The sequence below is a fragment of the Idiotropiscis lumnitzeri genome, chromosome 5 (assembly GCF_059441095.1).
Source record: "Idiotropiscis lumnitzeri isolate Australia: NSW breed Sydney's pygmy pipehorse chromosome 5, RoL_Ilum_1.0, whole genome shotgun sequence".
Classification (NCBI taxonomy): Eukaryota; Metazoa; Chordata; class Actinopteri; order Syngnathiformes; family Syngnathidae; genus Idiotropiscis; species Idiotropiscis lumnitzeri.
Window position 1 is genome coordinate 10016088 of NC_142395.1, and position 20206 is coordinate 10036293.

Sequence of the window (20206 nt, forward strand, 5' to 3'; positions counted from 1 at the left end):
TAAAGACAGAAAAAAAGCTTTCAGATTTACAGAGGGATATAAAAACCCTTCAAGTTTCCTTTCAAAACCAAAACGAAAAACGGATGTGGCTGAAGCTGTTGTTTCCATGAGCAGTAACATATTCCAGCCATCATAATGTCATCACTACTCCACTACTCTAACCCAGCAAGCAGCAACACCTTTGCTTTCCATGACTTGTCAGACGCTGGTTCTCCTGTGAGTGGTGACGAGCTGTCATGTGCGTGACTAAACCATTTCAACAGCCCACTGTTGGTTGGAGAAATCACTTAGCCATTGCAGTCTGTAGAAACAGCTGCAGGCGATGAGGTTTGAAGCGACCAAAAGATGCAGTGAGGCTCTTTCCTCTTCAGTGGGACGCATGGTTCACACTTCTCCCAAAGTCCTTGCAAAGAGCATGCAAACAAGTCTCAAAAAGCACCTCCTCTATCCATTTGTAAATGAACTCACTCGCAAGCCGTGGAAGGGAATCTAAATTAGGTGTGACTAACAGCAAGATGGGAATCCAACCGGGGGTTTTCCACTTACTGTTTTGCTGCTGTCTTGTGGCTTCCAGGGTTTATATTCACATCCACTAGAGTGTCATCAGCTTGGTTTCACATCCCAAAATCCATTAGCTGGAGGTTTAGTATCATAAAAAGAAAACTGTCATCTGTTGGGCGAGGAAATGTGTTTTTTTAGAGCAACTGACACTGTATTTTGAGATAATAACGCCTACATAAGCTTGGCTCTAAATCAGTGGTCTCAAACTCGCGGCCCGCGTGCCATTTGCGGCCCGCGGGATGATAGTTTGCGGCCCCCGCCTTATTATGAAAGTTTAATGTTCGTGCGGCCCGCGAATTTGATATGACTGGCACTTTACATTTTAAAGTGCCAGTCTGTAGTTATAAAGCTCTAATTACAGTGTAATTAAAGCTTTATAACTACAGAAGTAGGCCTACTCATCCCAGAACTATGGTTTATGCTTAGGATCTCTGCTATTTGACAAGATTTTGATTTGATTGACAGGAAACCCATGCGCTAACAGGATGCGCAGTCTGACGGAGCTTTGCATCAGCACTAGCGCAGACGGGACTAATTATAAAATGTAGGATTACCTGGTCACAGTGGATAAAATTGAACCGCGGATTATTGTTGGGCACATCTTCAGTTTTAAAACGAGGGTGGGATTGTAATTTTTTTTCGATGTTTTAGTAGGGGTTTGATTGATGAATGTTCCACTCATGTTCAGGACAATTCATGTTCAGAAGAAGATTAAAGAACTGTTAATACAGACATTTGACTCATTATTATTATTATTATTATTATTATTATTATTTATTACTGATTAATTTTCTTATTAATTCCTTATTTATTTTCTTATTAATTCCTTATTTATTTTTAAATCTTATTTTGTGTTAAAAAATAAAAATAAAGACATTTGAGAAGATTAGATTTTTTTTTTTTTTTTTCTTGCGGAAAACCTGATGCGGCCCAGCCTCACCCAGAGTCTGCCTCTAGTGGCCCCCAGGTAAATTTAGTTTGAGACCCCTGCTCTAAATCCTCACTACATATATCAGTTTGGTTGTGACGCCAAACAGCATGAAAACTCTCGCTCTCTCATGTACTCTTACATGCTCTCACTCTTTCAAGTAGATTCCTGCATTCAAGAATTCTGCTCGCGGGGCACTCAAAATAACAGAACTTGACATGTTTGCGACAACCCCTAATCAGCAACGCAAAAATAAAACACACATTACCCAGTCCATTACAATGTACGACAATACAGTGCTAACAAATGTTTTCCTCTTAAACATTAAAGATTACCTTTGTCCGTTTCAGGTGCATAACTTATTTTCAGTTTCTAGGTCAATTAAGTAATTTTGAATTATACATACTGGTGCAGCAAAGTAAAAGATTTTGGATAAGTAAAGGTAAGTTAAAAACATCAAATTAAAGTGTTTTTGTTTTCTTGAACACACACCAAAATAATCTGTATGCTATATTTCTTGTTTAACGTTCTTGTGATATATGTTTGACAGCACATCAATAGCTGACGTGCTGTTTTGTCTTCTCGAATGAAAACAAAACCCGCATCAAAATCGATTGTAGCCCGTGTTCACGGCGTTCCCCCACCACTACCAAGGGGTTTAATCTTCGCTGCGCTTATAAAATGTTTCAATTCGACACCGCTGCTGGCTTTCCAGCTGCTGTGAGTGCACAACAGTGGGTCGCTTGTAACCGATACTGTGTGAGCCTGATCAGCACCGTGTTCAAGTATATCAAAGTGACTTGCGTATGAAGTGTCGATGGTCAACGTGTGGTGCAATTCACATGAGTTCTTGCGGCCACTTCACTTCTCTCTTCTTCAGCTTTCTTCATGAATGCACGAGCTGCCGATCACACTTTGGCTGTGTCAGGCTTTTGGTGACATCGCTTCCTCAGCCCAGGTCTGCGGCGAGCAATTAGGAGCCCAAGGCAAACACGGTTGTTACAGTATTACCCCACCATGTGGAGTCAAAAATGATTTTGATCATATTACAAAATATAATGCAATAAGTGTCACATGCTAATGGTATTGACCTCATTTTGAAAGACAAAAATCCCGACACGTTTTCCTAAAAGTGAATTTCTTAAGGTTGGCATCTCAGGGACTTTTATCATCATTTTTCACCTATTTTGTGTTGTTTGTTTGTATTTCTGAAGCTCAGTGCGTATCTTCTGCTGTGTAAAAATGGGCATGGACGCACAATTTGTACTGGCCAGTATCTGGAGTCGGGATGGGTACTGAGCCCCGGTACTACACTAACCCCCGGAGCAAAATGTCTAAAAACGGCTGTATCATTAATCTCCATCCTTAATGGTTCTGTTAACGGTCTTGGAGAAATTACTCAGATTAATTTTGCTTAATGTAGTCTACATGAACGCTATTTTGCCCCATCTACCTCTCTAAGGTTGTTTCTAAATAATAATATGAATATGTTCCTCTTCGATGCATGTTCACAATCAGAGGCGAAAGACTACTTTGACCCCTTCCTGTTCCAATTTAGTGCTGATCATATTAAGACATGACACGTAGTAGTATTTAAAAACATCTGTCGTGCTGTATAACCATATCGTTTTTAGGATTTAATTTTGTTGTGTAAGATTGGCAACAGTCGTGGCGACTCCACCGTCCCTCGCCACCTACTACTCATGCTTTGAAGCCGTTCCATCACAGCATCCCCGGCTTGGGAGCACGGGCTGCAAAGCCAAGGGCTTTCAATGCTCCGAGGATTTGGGTTTTAATAACGTACAGTCGCAAGCTGGCGTCATTTACATTGAGTTAGTAGCTCTGTTGCTACGAACGTAGCAGCTGAGCGTTTCACTCTAGGCATGACTAATCGATTTACACTCACGTTGTTCCAAGTGCAATCAATCATTGAAATGTCAGGGGGAAACACAAGCAAGAATAACAAATATACCTAATACAAATATATAGAATGTGGATCTCGCCTCACAGAATTGCTTTTTACAGCCCAACTGCATCGTCAGTGCATATCAACTATCAAATCATTATTTAGATTATGAATACAAGGTTGATAACGGTCTCGCACGTTATTAATTTCACTGACAATATCAATATCAAGGGCAATGCCTTTTTGCAGCATTGGTAAATATTTTCCTCAGGACTGCCCTGGAGTTCTCATGGGATTATGTTTTGCAGCACCAATGAGCTTTCGTCCTCGATCATATGCAATGGGAATTTAATTAGTAAATATGTTACACAGTGCCCGGGTGTCTGAATGAGCATCTGTGTTCAAGAGCTTGTTGTACAATCTTGATGATGGAGACAACCTGTGCTCTTTTTATGGCCTCCTTTTCTAGCCAACTCCATGCAGTGCAGCAATCAATGTGAAATTATCTCAGCCAATCGATGGGCCAGCCTTTTATACTTCACCCTCTCTCTAGCTCTCCTGCTGTCTCCTCCACACCTCCCTCTCTTTGTCCCTCGGCAGCTTCACAACCATTTACTATATTCACCCTCACACATGGACTGACCTTGCTTGTAAGATAGTTGAACACGACGTTCATGCAACCGGTAAAGTGCTCCCAGTCCAAGGTCTGTGGTTGTTTGTATTTAGTGAGGGTTCATGTTTACAGTTTTTATGCAGTGAGTAAAAATAATGAGGTGTGATTATTGTTGAGTACTTATAGTAGTGATAGACCGATATGCTGTTTTTTTCAGGACCGATACCGATTATTCGTAGTCATGGAGGCCGATAACTGATTTTTGTAGCCGATATTCACTTGTTGACAAAAGGGGTAAAATGGTGTCAAAATTTTGCTACTCTAAAACTTGATTTAGTTTAAATACCTTTATGCACATGTTTATTAAACAATGTTAGGGATTTATGACATGTTAATGCTGTTTTGGATCTTAGATAACTTAGTTTTCAAAGTCTAAATAAAAGTGCAAAGAGCGCCCAGGCTCAGCTGCATTTCTTACAATTCAATGAAAACAAACGTCTCTTTGAAGTTCAATAAGGCAAATAATTTTCTTTTAGTTGTGAGTCACAACTTGTAGTAGGCTGACATTTATTCAAATTTGGGCAAAGTTCGTTGCCTTCTTCTCCATAGTGTGTGTAACTCGAGGTGAAAAAGCAAACAAGCAGCTTAGTGCTGATTGGCTGCTAACCGCTACAAAAGGAACCAATCAGATGGTGCTGTGGGCGGGACAATCTGCTTCTGCAGATTTTAATTTATCGGCCTTGAAAGTAAAAAAAAAAGAAAAAATGATGCAGAAAAAAAAATCCCAAATATCATCCCCGATAATCGCCCGGCCGTTAATTGGTCTATCACTTTCTTTATATTAATGCAAACGTATAATATTAAAGTTGCTTACTTATTTTTGGCTGATCTCTGACTCTACAGTACTGTTTTATGTTGTTCTTACAACTCTCAAGACCTCTGTATTTTGTGGCTCTGGGTGCAGTGGTGCAGAGATATTAATTCATCTTTATTCACCGTAACCTTCACAAGCTGAATCGTTACTCATCTTAAATAACCTTTTCATTTTTAATGTGACATTATGCAATAGAATCAGTTGAACTGCTCTCAATTAAATATCAATACTGTACTTAATTTCTTTGACACCAGTGAAAAACATGTCCCAAAAGCAAAATGTCGGTTGTGTAGCCGACAAAGCCAGATTAGCATCATCATCATCATCATCTCTCGAAGCTATCGAATTCTTGTACAGTAAACTGAGATATTGATTCTCATGCCAGAGGCCATCGTTTTTATTTTTGTTTTTGTGGCAATGTGCTGATTTGCTCCACTGCGGGAGTGTCTAATTATGCATACATAGTTTTTGTTCTTTTATAATAAAGTGGCTCAATTGATTTAATGAGCTCTCAACATTTAATATTTATTGCCTCTCAAACACATGAGTAGAATAACGCTCATGCGTATCATTCTAGATTTGGGTCTTTAACTTAATAAGCATTTTTTGTCCCAGTCGTTTTTCCTCGATGTATTTCCACCGCTAAGCAGCACTTAGTGGGAACAGACCACTTTGACTGACAGCCATTCACAAGGCTTGGAAAGGGTGAGCAAACAGCACTTCTCTCAGGCACCTTGTTTCTTCTGCCGCTACTCGCTGAGTCAGGCCATAACTTGACAAGTCACAAAAGAGAATCACCAGCTTGTCCATGGAATTTTTTTTCCCCTTGGGTCAGCCCTGGCGAAAACAGCCAGCTAATGTCAATGTTGGACAACAGAATGACTGCGTTTCACAGTGATGCACTAGACGGTGATCGGACTGGACACTTAACCCCGGAGCCAAGACAGTTGAACCCAAATCTAGCAGCACTGGTTATTTACTCGGCAAGAGTGAGCAAAGTTTTCAACAGCAAGCTCATAAAATTCTTCTGCTGTTTTCTTGCCGATAAATGTTCTCGAAGTGATAGTAACATTTTATAACCCTCACGATTGCCAAAGCAATGAAAGGGTACTGCTTAATCGCGTTTGAATGGGAATGTGCTCCACAGTTTGAGCAGGTGCACTTAACATATGCTTGGTGATGATATCCTGGCCTGTTCATTCTTGACATAGACCGGATGATTAGCCCACATATAGACTGTAGTCCCGATGTATGGATTGCACTTGGGCATCACCTTTCCACTCTGAATTGCTCACTGCTGTTAGAAATCATTTAGTGTCGTGCCCCAATCCACTGTTGGTGTCTTGATGTCTTGTTTTCCCGAAATTCTCCGAATGACAACGAGCATCTTGTGGGATTCTCTCACTTTACCGTTTTGTACAATGGGCATTTTATGAGATGGATGACTTGGTCCTCGTTTTACAGCATTTCCTGAAGTAGGCCAACCCCCCCCCCCCCAAAAAAATGTTTCATTCCACGCTTGTTTTAATTGCACTCATTAATCAGATTACTGAGAGGAGAAAAACAATCACAGAATGCTCAACAAATGTAGTGTGCGTGTGTTTCTGTGTGTGTGCTCACTTGACTATGAATGTCCTGCCATCATTGTTGGGTGGAAAGAAAGCATTTTGCAGCGTACAACAAAACTGCAGATAGATGCTGAGCAACCGCACACCATCACATTAAATGCATTCACTGAAATTGTTGTACTACTTAACTAAATAGTTGTTGTTTTTTAAATAGACGCTGCAGTACTTCTTGTGGATGGTCTTTGCACTCGTTCATAATACTTAGTCATGTCAGGGAGACTTGAATTGGGGTAATGAAAGGCAGTGCATGGATTAAATGTGTTCTTTCCTATTTTAGATTCAAGTTTGAATTGTAAAATGCATTTTTCCAAAAAAATGTGCAAAATGTGATATGTTTACATTCAAAATACAAATTTACTTACGATGTGTTTTCCTTTCATCCATATGCCTTCACAAAAAAAACGGTCATTTCCAATTCATCCAACTAAAACGTGAGCACACTCAGATGAAGCTTTAAATGCGTTATAAAAGCAAGTCTGGTTTCAGTTGATTTACTTTAACGCGATTGTCCGATATTGTCAAGCGTGTGCTGCTTTTCTCTGTAGTCTAACAAAAACGCCCCATGAACAAGCAGTAGCCGAGAGTAGCAGAGGAAAACTGAAAAAAGCCTGACCAGACCCTTGGTGGGAAACCATCTGCTTTATTGGCGCAACATTTTGTTCTTCATTGAAGCATGGCATTTAAAAGCATATCAAGTGTCAAAGATTGAATCTCTCGTCATTACCAATTGGCAGTCACACCACGGCAAACAATCCATCATGTTTTCTGTAGAGAACATCTTGATTTATTTACATTTTAAGATGCTATATGGCTTGGAAACATTTGAAGGTTTAGTCAGTAGATTAGTTTTTATATTTCCCTTTTTTTTTTCATCCAGTTCAGAGGAAGGTGTCTTTCAGGCTTTTTGTCTTTCCGGTCGGTGTATGTTACTGCTGCATGTACAGGACGTCTATATAACCAGATTAAAGGACACCTTATTTTTCCGCCAACAAAGGCTGTATTCTAATCTCTTCCAACCATGGATTAAAGAGTCTCGTTGGCCTTTTAGCTCTCTCTTTCTCTTCTCGCCCCGTCTCTTGGTGCTCCGCTCTCTCCCGTGTCTACCCAAGGCCGCCTCTAATCAGCAGGCCTTGAGCTCTCAGAAAGGTCACCCTGTCCCTTTGATGGTGTTTTGATTCATCTCTTCCTCTCCCCTTCCTCCCGCCCTTCCCTTTCACCCCCTTTCTCTTGCAGGGAAGCTGGAGAGTCACTACCACCAGGGTGCCAAGAAGGGGCTGGTCGCTTCGGCCGCAGACTGACGTCTCAACGAGCGGAAAGAAGAAACCCGCTGGTGGGCCGCAATCCACTAGTCTGCCTCACAACTAGTTGTCTTCAGAATTATGGCAGTGTGTTTGAATAGCGGGTAAAGCTCAAAATCCTTTCAAATAGTTTTCGTTTTCATGCATGCAAATGTGGTGGAAACATTGCATATTCTATTCAAAATCCATCATCAGAAAAATGGTGTATATGTGTCTATTCCTTTACAGAGAATGAAGATAAATGAATTTTAGATGGTCTGCATTTTCTTTACAAACTCAAACATTTACTTTTTAAACTGAAAAATGCTTGGCTTCACTTGGGCAACTTCAAGGCTGAGTTTTCACTGCTTGGATCAAGTGACATTTTTTTTTTTTTTTTGCATCCAAGTAGCACAAATGTTAGTTGTATTGTGGCAGTTGAAAAAGTAAAAATACATAGATAAAGCCTCTTTCTAAAATGAATAAAAAGACATTGCGTTTAGAATATCTGAAATTATGAGCGCAGCATGAACGCCCACATCGGATAGATTCAGTCAATATGAGCTTGACGTCATTGAAATACAGATTGGTGACATATATTCACATGCTCAAACAAGGCAAACAATGTGTCCCTGTGCACTTAATCAGACAAAATGGGAGCATTCAATCCCAATTGAGCAGTTGGACGTGCAGTGTCGATCCAGCCCAAAAACTGCAAAAGAACTTTGACGTGTGTGTAATTGTCCTGGCTACGAATGGCAATTCACAGGTGATTGACTCCCTGCGACACAGATGGTAGTTCAGTGACTCACTGGAAAAACACAATCTTGCAAGCATTTGTCACTTTTTACACAGTACATGACTGAGATGGTAAAAAGTCATTTTGAAGTCCTTTTAGCTTCACTTTCTGTAAAGGAAAATTATTATTTTTTTTGTCTCTAATTGAATAGCAGAACACCCAAACTTTATTTTTATTTGCCCTTAAAGGATTATTAAAATATCTTGGTCAACTAAGTCATAAAAAGATTTCGGAGGAGCAACTACTGTTCACTCGAGACCTAGCAGGAAATGCGGAGACCACCCCATTTTATATGCAGCCTGTCATTGCCCTCCTAACACCTAAGGCCACGTTTAGACCGACAATAGTTTGGGAGTAAGAACACAGCCTACTCATTCCTTTCAGACACAGAGACAATTACTTGAGCACAGTAGGGGCGATTATGCGGACGGCTTTGGCAAGAGAGCCAGGGTCATCCGAGCACAATCCAAATGGCTTACATTTCTTTCCCACAGTGCAGCAATGTACAGCAAGCCTTAATCACGTCCCTGTGTTTGCCCATTTGAGGTAGAAAGGCTCGCATTGTGTGAAACACAGTTTGTTGTTCACTTAAGCCACAGTGGAAGCGATCCTCACAGCCCGTGATCACTTTCATTCTGAGGAGAAGAAACCACACTGTGAGAAACACTCCGACGCGTGCATTTTTTTTTTTGTTCAGCCTGCACACCTTCAATGGTATTTTATCGCGTCGTCGTACGTGTAGCGACACGCCCCACGCACGATAGCTTGTGAAGATTTTGTTACATGTTCAGTCTAAACACAGCAGCGCGGCAGGTTTATCGTGCTCTTCTATCGCTCGAGGCACATGTGTCACAACAGTTTTTCTGATTTCTTTACGTGTATTTATCTTTGTAGGAGTCACACGTAAACCACACTTTTTTGTTGTATCAATGCAGGAGGAGTTGGATGAGCTTCATTAAACTTTTCTAATTTAGGAAAAACATGTCATCATAAACCTTAATAATTTAGTGATATTTGGCTCCTTGTCAGTTTTTGCTGTTGTGACATGTATGTGTCTGTGTTTCTTTTGTCATCTAATGTGCAAAACTGAAAGGATCAAAACATGAGCATCCTACTTGATGTGTTCATTTTATGACACGTTATGTTCACATAATACTGACCTCCATTTGCTACATGACTGAAGGAAAATTAGGTCATGCTTTAAAAGGAAACGGGTCCCATTCTCAGGATCAAGTAAATAGTACAGAAAAGACTTTTAGATTTAAATGACAGGTAACTTTCATTGAAATCTAGGGAATTGTATTTTTTTTTTTTTGTCGGGGTTCATTCAATGTGAAAACCCCTTTTTCAATTTAATCAGTAAGAGTAGCAGTGTATGTAGAAACTATACATAAATAAACTGGAAATATTATTCATACAGTTGTCACTGACAGTATTCGTGAATGAATAAATACATAAGTGATTAAACAGCAGCACGAGTAGTCGGGTGTGTTAGCAAAAAACGACAGGAATCCGTCCCCACTTTGAGTTTCACTCTTTGCGGCTTCAGCATTTGGCGGATTTTTTCAACATAATCATTGGGGGGGGGGATACATTCATATTGCATAAAGATACGGTGCTTCAAAGACAGGATGTAACTATGTGTTTCCAAATAAACAAATGACACTTTTGAACGACGTTCTGTTCGGAAACTCATAGCGTTATTCAAATGTGGCGTTCAGTTAGTCAGAGTTGAGCCGGATAAGCAATACAATACAATTTTATTTATAGAGCGCATTTCACAACAGCTGGAGCTGTCACAAAGCGCTTTCCATATGCAGTCCTATAAATTAGCTGGTAATTAGAACGCAAATTAAAACGGTAAACAGCTGTGTTAAGAAGAAGTGAGCAGAGCCGCCACCAACAGACAACCACAGTTAGCTCAGCACGACGATAGATCGGTAAAGGTTAGTCTTAAAACAGCTTACCTTAGCCTTAGCAAGGATCCCGCGTTGCATTTTATCCAAAGCCTTTGTTAATATTATTGTGCAAAGCAAAAGCATGATTACTTCCGCAACAGTGCTTTTTCTTTGTGTTTTTAATAGCGCGGGAGACAACGAATGAAAAACAAGCAGAAGTGACATTATCTTTTGCTTCGTACATCAACAAGGGTTTTAAAATTCATTCATCCGCCAGGATTGTACCTTTGACTAAAATACTACATTTTATTGTAGTAAGTAGCAAACGTTCCGTCGTAATTGTCCACTTCCGGTTGGTAATCACGGTCCTCGCTCAGCCTGCACCTTGGTATTTATAATACATTTTTTTCAAATTAAATGTGTTGTTTAACATTTATTTAGAAGGTTGGGAACTATTTTGTGAGGTTGCTTAACTCTGTTATCGTAAATTTTCAATTGCTACAAATAAAATGTTTGACAAATTTAAATGTTTGTATGTTGTTTGTATGTCTGCATGTTGCACATTTTCTGACTATAGTTAATTATTATACTTTTTTGTAAAGCATTGTATTAAATACGCGACACGTGCGTTATGCACTGTGCCCAAACGCACCTCTTCCGAGCGATGACATGCGGTCAGAGTGGGCAAGTGAGGCAGTGCCGCCCCCTGTTGGCCAGTCTTTGCATGCAAAGAATTAAAATGCAATAACTTATGATTACATTAAATTAGAGTTAATTTCTATTTAAGTTTTATGGGCCGTGCTTTACATTTTTTTTCCAATCCAATAAGTATTGATGAATTATGAATTTAAAATAACTGAAGTTGTATTTCTTGTTCAAATATTTAGGCAGGAAGTGGAGTGAAACTAAGCATTACACCTTCCGTGGCTCCAGGAACCACGCGCCCATTATTGGCCGACTCATGCAGTTGGCACAAGCACTCACACAAGAGACGTTCCTGTTTGTCTTTCTATGGCCAATAAACAGGTTTTATCACACACATACTGCACCTTGGGTAATTTTATAATCTGGGTTTTCAAAACATTAAATGTTTGTTAATGTTTGTTCGTTTTTAAAGAGAATTGTCAAAAATAAAAAATCAACAACAATTAACTTGACCTTAAATACTCGTTTGTTTTTCTTGCCATCTCATTGATCTACAGTGATTGATTGAAACATGATTAAAAACGTATTTACTTAACTTAAAATTTATTTGAAACATGTTTCCATAAAATTAAAATTTCAACATGAAGCTCACTGCACGTCACTGTTAAGTGACAAACAATCTAAACACTCTTTTGTGTGCCGTATATCCAGGCCAGTGATGTCAAAAGTTCTTGAAAAGTATCATCTACCATTTTGGCATTTGGTTTGTTTTACTATTAATGTTTTATTTAAATGGTTTATAAATAATTAAAATATTTTTAATAATGTATTCTAAATTGACTTGCACTGCCCATTCGCTGTTTTATTTATTAATATGACCTTGATATTTTGAGGTTAAGCCAATAAAAGCTTATCTTGATGACGTGGAGTGTGAGAAATGTGTCATGGAATAAAGAAGTCACTGTCAACAAAAAAATGTGATATTCAAATGATTTATGTTCAGTGAATGATTACTAAAAAATTAGAAGGCTGATCCTGTGAGTCGTTTGAAGTTACAAATCTCAAGTCGTGTCAAACGAGAGATGAATGGCCTGGTTTTGCAGTAACTCATTTGTACAACGTGTGCATGCTCGTTGTCTTGTTCTCGCGAGTAGTTGGTTGAGTATTTGCTGTTCATATTCCATGTGACCGACGCAACCATGTTGGCTGACTTGCTCGCGTTGCTCGGTTCCAAAATGATGAGAGGATGCCAGACTGTGGTGGTTGTGTGTATGGCTCATCCACACGCTATTGCGGCTCCCAGCTGTCCAATAGCCAATGTGTTTTGTTTCTTCCTTGTCACTGATATGACTTCAATCCACCAAAGAAAGAGTTAAGTGTGACAGCAGAATAAGCTGTTTGGCACGGACATTGAAGCTTTGGCTGGCTTTCCATAGACACAACACATTGTGAGTTATGCGGCTCATCCCGCAAACGCATGTTCCTTATGAATGGCAAGTCGTTTAAAATGGAAATAAACTGACTTTGCAGTTGTATAAAATGAGTTTTCCAACCTTTACAGACTTCATGTTTCCTTGTGAGCCACATGAAGTTAATCTCATTGGACTCAAACTGTAGAAATCATTTAGTCAGATATTTGAATGTGTTTTTTAGGGCTGTCAAAGTTAAAACGTTAACTCTGGAGATTAATTTTTTTTTTTTTTGACTCAGTAAAAATTTTTTGTTTGCGTTACTTCAAAAATGATTTGCCTACTTTGCCAATATTGTACCATATTAGCACTTCATCTCAGAACAAAACACCCGGCTCAAGTTACCACTGTGGCTTGCAAACCAACACTGCTTGGAGTGTGGTGCTTGTGGGCGGTTTTGAGAAATGTTTTGAAGAAAAATGCCTGTCAACACTTTAGATCGTATTCAAGAATCAAAGAAAGCTATTAGAATTAAATATACTTCACATTTGGTGATTTTGCATTCATTCCAAGATATTATTCAAGTAGAAATCTGTTACAAGCTTCACAAAAAATAGTAGTTGATGAATCATGGAATTTTAATCACTTGACAGCACTATTATTTTTTACATCTGGATATTCTGGTTCAATGACTGCAGTGAGGTTGTTGGGTTTTCTTTTTCCTCTTCTGCCACTGCAATGTAGGGTTTCAACATTTTCCCAGCTCTTGCGTTGTGGTTTCCTCCCCAGCGTGTTGAGTGGCACTCCCGACCGACTAAGCTGCTTCTTGAGGGCATACAGTATTTCATCATAGTGAGTGAATCACCAACAGACGCACACATTCACACACGCACGGTCAATCTGGGTTGATGTGCTTCTCACTGCGCTTGGCATTGTAATTCACTGTTGATTATCTCCGTTTTACTCTTGTTTGAGTTGCAGATTAGCTACAACTCCTTGCGCCACGCCATTCAGCATCCTAACATAACACGAGCCCTGGCGCTAATCTCCCTCCAAGAGTTTCCTTTTGTAAAGTTTCTCCCATAGATTTTTTTTTTCCACTGCAGAGGCTGCTTAAGAATTTCCTAAATTCAACCCCCAGTGAATGAACGATGACAGCTCCTTGCCCTGTGGGTGGCCTTTTCTTCTGTCCCCCACATCAGGGGCATTCCTCTGGATGAGAGCAGACATCCAAGTTCACATAAACAAGGCCTCTGTGCTGCTCGGCGGAACAATTAAGCACATGCTCTCTCTCTGGGTCTTTTCTGAACAAATAGCGTAAGCGCATGTGCTGTTGGTTTTTCACGCACAAAGGATAATATGAGCCACTTCATGCAGAACTAATACGGAGTAAAGTGGAATAGATTGACTACCATGGGAACATTGATATCATCCTCTCATTTGCAAATCGCATTTCATATCAGAGCCTGACTGTGAGTAACAGTAATGTTGCTGCACTTAAAAACGCTCGCGAAAGGATGTTTTCTTGAGAAGAGAGTTGGATGGGTTTTTTTTGTTTTTTTTTTAAACATAGCCACATTTGTTCCCTTCAGATTTCACATCATTGCTTATGCGATGCAATGCAATTCTTTTTTATAATTCATCGTCATCCATCTGGGAAAAATAAAGCTTGTTAAAGAGCAGGAAGCGCTTACGGAAAATGTTCTTATCGTCCTGGTGCCACCACGTTTCGATTGCGTCCACTACACCGTATTTAATTCTTGAGTCGGGTTTTTACAAGTCGCCTGGTGTAATTTCCTGGAGCGGAGCCTTTTGTGTGTTCACTGAGAGGCTGATTGAACTAAGAGGCACTGGGCGTCCCATCCCCCAACCGCCGCAGGCAGTCAGGGAGGGGGAATTAGGATTTGGAGGTCTTTGGGAGAGGTGCTGGCAGGCAGTCAGGCAGGAGAACAATACAAACTGGAGACCTCTTTTGGCTCATCCGTCTCATAATATGTCACAGAGAGATGGGCGTACAAAGGAAATATTTAGGGAAGGAAATTGTCCCTCTTTGGTTCACTGATGATAGAGTGACAACATGATATTAAGACCAGAATTATTCATACCCCAGCCTAATGTTGACTGAATCTCCAGTGAGAAGTGAATTTCTATCTGGTGAATCTTTTAGCCGCAAAGATTACTAGAAACACTTGAAGAAGCCATTCGGGAGCTGGAATTGTCTTATTTTATGGTTTTTAAAACAACTAGGTTCGATGTTTAGCATGATTGACTCGCTATATTATGATACAGGAAAAACAGTTATGAGAAAACCAAAGACGTACAACTAATATGCTATCTGAATTTGGCTTCGCAAAGTGGGCAAATTATTTTCGATTTCTCCCATGAGCCCTCAAGCAAATTTTTTAAGTAAAACTATCTAGAAGTCCGTCTTAGCGACAGTAACGCTCCTCGAAGTTTGACTGCACAGGTCAGCTGCTACAGGAAGTAAATCCAACTTAACTGAGTTCATTATTTATAGTGCATTTTACAATTTCAATTAATCTCTATTGCTAATACTTTCACTTTGACAGACCTAATATGAATATATTTTGACAACGATTTACCCCACTGAAGTTATCAGACAATTTAGGGAAAACAATTTTTTGCAACATACTGAAGAATCCAGTACATTCTTGTAAAATCATAAGCACTCATTTCTGCTTTCAATTTAGAACATTGTGTGTTTGATCTGAGTACCAATCATTTAAAAGTGAACCATCCATCCATTTTCAACACCCTGTTCAGGGGAGCTGCCTCAAGTTGAAAGGTGGACTCGACTCTGGATTAGTCAGGAGTCAAGTCAACATTCTCACTCACATACACACACCCCCATCCAACTAAGGTGAATGTGTCACTACATCATCAGTGTAAAATAATATTCATCTATAACGCGGCACTTTCCATCTAAGACAGACTTTCAATCAACTTTTACTCTTTACGTGATGCAAAGGGAAAATAGCTGGATTGCTTCAAACATCAAGCATTTCCTAACATCCATTGTGATTGCCTGATGTTCTTTCCAATGTTCAGCATTGTTCCGTCGAGTTGCAGATGGGTGCGCAATTCAGCTCTCCTTACACGTGGAGTGCCTGACGGCTGCTTTGCTTAGACCAGAGGTCTCAGTTGGGCCCCATTTGGGAGGGGAAGCACATGTACATTTGAATGCGGTTGTCCCTCAAGGCAACTTAAGACACGGATGTGGCTCCGTTTTCTCTTCTTATGAGGATCTGTTCGCCCTCAATAGCCAGCCGACATCAATGGGAACATTTGATCTTTTTGGCGGTTTATTCTCATCAGAGAAAACTGCTGTTCAATTAAAAATGGATTTCCTATTACAAAAAGCTTACATCCAACTATGTTTTTAAAGAGCTGCTGCCAATACATTGATTTGCTCCGCAGCCCTTTGACCTGCGACCTATAACAACACGTAGTAGAGAAAAAGAAATCCAGCCAAGAGCCATTGACACGTTTGTTTAAAAGAGTGAGAGCTGAGTCACATCCATATGTTTTAAACAAATAGCAACACCCGCAATAGTCTTGTAACCTGATCCATGTTAGAGAGACTCCTCTGAGCTCGACATTAGGATCTAATACGTGTCCACATGGGCCCCTCCCAAGGGTGTCGCCTGCTCAGCGTTTCAACACCACACAAGACAGTTCAGATGATAGTTTGCCTTCAAGGCCTTCTCTGTCAGGAGGGCTAAACGTCTGAACACAGTGATTTGTCAAGCTTTGGTGTCTTGAATATGTAAACGACCTCCTTCCAGGCTGCTGTTTTCTTACCAGACAGGAACTGGAGCTGATTCATAACAAGATTAGTCTGGATTACCACTGGCCTATTGCGAGCTGATAGATGAGAAATGCAAAGCCATGTTTGCCACAAAGCTCCGCCAATGTGGTTGTGTCGCCTCGACCGTTATGTGTAACCATAAAGAGCGATTTGGCAAAACGGCTGAAGCAACAAATGTTTTGTAACAACCGCCATCAAAACTGTTTCTTTCTTCCTAATTGGGTCAAAATATAAAAACAGCACGGAGGGGAAATGGTAATGATCTTAGCAGGCAATTTTGCATGTGTTTAGTGAGTGGCAGGAATTATATCAAAAGATGAGTCTGAAAATTTCTATTGATACTTTTGCTTTATAATCTTCTCATTATACTGTAATTATTGATACCAGGGCTATTTTAACGAACAAATATTACTCAAATGATATCAAAACACCGTGGAACGGTTTTAAATGGTGAATTAGGACGCAAACTGTCTCCTTTAAAAGATTATCTATGACACATATTTCCTTCCAACCAGACTTCCTTGATTTGTACCACTTCCCTCATTTCTCTAGAATGTCCTTTTTATTTTGATTCAACCTGCATTTTCACTTGACAAATATCGCTTAGTATTATAAAAATGCCTTCCCCCGGTTAAGTTGCCTTGTTTATTATTTTCGGATTTACGGTTCTAAGCGCAGTGATCTCAATTTATTATGAGAGGCACATGAGGGTCACTACCTAATTTCGCTGCGATCGATCAAATAGATTGTGGCGACATCCCTCTCACTTCCATAAATATGAACCTGCCGGTGGTGCTAGCGTTGTCATTAAGGTTAAACCCTCCGGGAGCCATCCGTCTTTGTACATCCAGAGCTCCACTCCATAGAAATGAGCAAGGCATAAGTGAATAACAAAGAGGTACAGATCAGCAGAAATCGGCGCTCGACCTATCAATCAGGGAAAGGGAGGATCAATTGGGTTTGGTGAGCCACTTGAAATCATATATAATTACGCTGCAGCATAGCCCCATCATGAGCTGTCTGCAATGCGCCCAATGTGCGACGATGTTTGACACGGACCTTTAATTGTGAGTGCGTGCCAGCGAACACGACTGTTTTACATCTGTCCAAGAGCTTTACAGCGTCTTTTATTGAGTAATGGAAAGATGATCGTGCATGAATCAAGCCAACCCTTGCGAGATTCCACATGGCTGGCTGATTAGGTCTTTGGAGCTGATGGAAAACACATGTCTTCCACATAGCCTGTTCACTTGACTTTGTAGTCGGCGTGACTCTTCGAAAGAGCCTCGGAGGGCCGGCCACCACCACAAATGTGTCCCCCGCAGTCCTACTAGCCACTGACTGTTACTTAGCCCTCCATTGGAAGCTGCCAATTCCCCCGAGAAGGCATGAGTGTGCCTGCCAGCAGGAATGCATTTGAGGCAATCCAGCAAGATGGAGGATGGTGAGGAGCTGCTGCTGCTGCTTCCCCCTCTGTGTGAAAATGAGTCCATTAATTCAACCCCCATCCCTCCTCCCCCTCCTCTCCATCCTCTTTCCCAGTCCTCTCTGTGCCTGTTGTCTGTGTTTGTTAGCAAGATGATTCCCTCTGTCATGTCAAAGGCAACATTATCATATTCTTGTTGCCTGGGAAACCAGTGCTGAGAGAGACAACGACTTAAAGCCTCACTGGTGTTTGAAGCTGCTGCAACATGAAAGGTTATTCATGATGTTGCCAGAATTGGAGGACTGACATATCTGAAAGAAAGACTCCTATTCCGAGAAGATCACTGTTTCATGAGGAACTCCCTCTTGGATTTGCTTCAATGATATCTTCTGTGCTAATATTAAACCAAAGGTTCCGGGAGGCAAAAGGGTATATTTGTCCTATAAAATAAATGAAAAGAAACCATAGTATTTTTATTTGGTTTTGTCAATAGCAATCAGTGTACAGGGTGTCCTTGCTTCCTTGATGGCTACAAGCTTAAATGCATTTGTTAAAAGGCTTTATTTACAGGAAATAAATCTAGAACTCTACCACATGATGTGTTCTTACGCTACGCTGCACACATTAGTTTACTGTGCACCATTTGTAACCGCACAATGTCAATGAGACATTCAAGACATGCTCGACAATCAAGTCTCCAAATGTTCTCGGGGATCAATTAATGGCTTATTAGACTCATTCTTTACTCTGTAAGGCATTTATTCACATTAGCTCCTGTTCATTAAAACCAAATGAACTGTGATGAAATTCAAATTTAATGCCAACCAGTCATATTTACAACAATGGACAATTTAGAGTCTTCGGTTAACGTTGGGCCTGTGGTATACTGAGCAGCACACCTGAAACACGACTGAACTGAATTTGCTAGTCAACTTTTGTTGCGCTGTCTAGCGATTCGTACCACTGATTACTGCAGCTGTGTAAAATCTTCTCTCCAGACATTTCCTGTATTTTCTGCTATTTTGCTGTTCATAGTTGAATATGAGCCACATTAATTTATTTCCCACCAAACTTCTGTGAAAAGTGGACTTAATTACCTATGCACTTAATTGCGCTCTTTAACGACTAAATGTCATTGTTATATTAGCAGTTAGCAGGATACTCGCGTTTTGTTAACGTTAACTTCCTCGTTTCATAGTATCCATAGCAACGCCTTAACAATGTAGTTTTGTTAACGTTAACTTCCTCATTTCATAGTATCCATAGCAACGCCTTAACAATGAAAATGCTTTTGTTCGGCAATCTCCGGTATTCTTCGGGAATGTTGTCATTCGCAGTACGACAAGTTGCCAGTCGCCATTGTACTGCATTGTTGATTGTCCGGTGAGCTCCTCAACTGATATTGTATTGCGTTATTCTGCAAAATGCCTCGGTTCTGTGTAGCGATGCGTTGTTAGCATTCCGGGAAGCATCTGTTTGAGTGGCTGAAACCAAAAAATAGGGTACTTAAATTGACCAATTTCATTCTGCCAAAGAGAATTTCAAGGCAGTGTCGACGAGTGTTCTTTGCCACAAGCATTTCAAAGATCTGTTTTCTCAACCTTTTTGCTTATGATGAAGGGTTTGTAAAAAGGTAGGTGTGATTCCAATCCATTTAGAAGAACATGTGGTGTGTTGCATGTATTGTGACAGCTTGTATGTGCCTGACGGCTGTAATGTTTGTATGCAGAGTCTGCATGCGCTGAAGAAGCACGGTGAGTCTCTCGGCAGAATCTCACTTCAGGATTATTTTGGCCAATATACCAAATAAAAAATATTTTTTCATGCTTAATTATTTGTAATATGTGTAATTACTTTACTTGTGACAAAAGTCGTTAATTTGGCATTTTATGAACTTATTTCACAGTAGGTCTTTAAAGGTTCAGCAACAGTTTTATTTCCTGAAACGTCAGCTATGAATTACAACACATGGTAAAATCCTTATTGGGCAAACTTTCAAAACCTGATGTGCTAGGAAAAATTTAATATTTTATATCGCCGTCAAAAATATCTTTAGGGAAATATAAAGCAATCTCCGATTAAAATTTGCTGTTAATCAGTTTCATTACTAGGGCAGTCCCACGATGATCTTGTTTTAACCACAGTAAGTCTGAAATTCCACAATGCCTATTTTGTTTTAAATCAATTTATCTGTAAATTACTGCCGTTGTTTCGTCTCCCCCAATTTACCTCAACCATATTTTCGACCTACACGTCACACATTCAAGCAATGGCTTTTTTCTTCAATCGTTCAATTGTTTCGTGGTTGGAGTCTCGGTGCGTATATGAATGATAACTAAAACTTTGTGCGTTTGTTGCTTGTGTGCTGCGTGGCTTGTGACTCTTCCTCCTCCTCATCCTCCTTTAACGATCC

At 40.1% G+C, this 20206-nt stretch overlaps 1 protein-coding gene across 1 annotated transcript in view; it reads left to right on the forward strand.

Moving 5' to 3' along the window:
* trip4 (thyroid hormone receptor interactor 4) overlaps positions 1 to 10001 on the forward strand; it is a 66172-nt gene extending 56171 nt beyond the window's left edge. The window contains exon 13 of the mRNA XM_088297188.1: positions 7744 to 10001. Within this exon, the coding sequence (XP_088153314.1) occupies positions 7744 to 7808 (65 nt within the window). The 3' untranslated portion in view covers positions 7809 to 10001. The remainder of the gene's footprint in view (positions 1 to 7743) is intronic.
* Positions 10002 to 20206: the final 10205 nt, after the last annotated feature.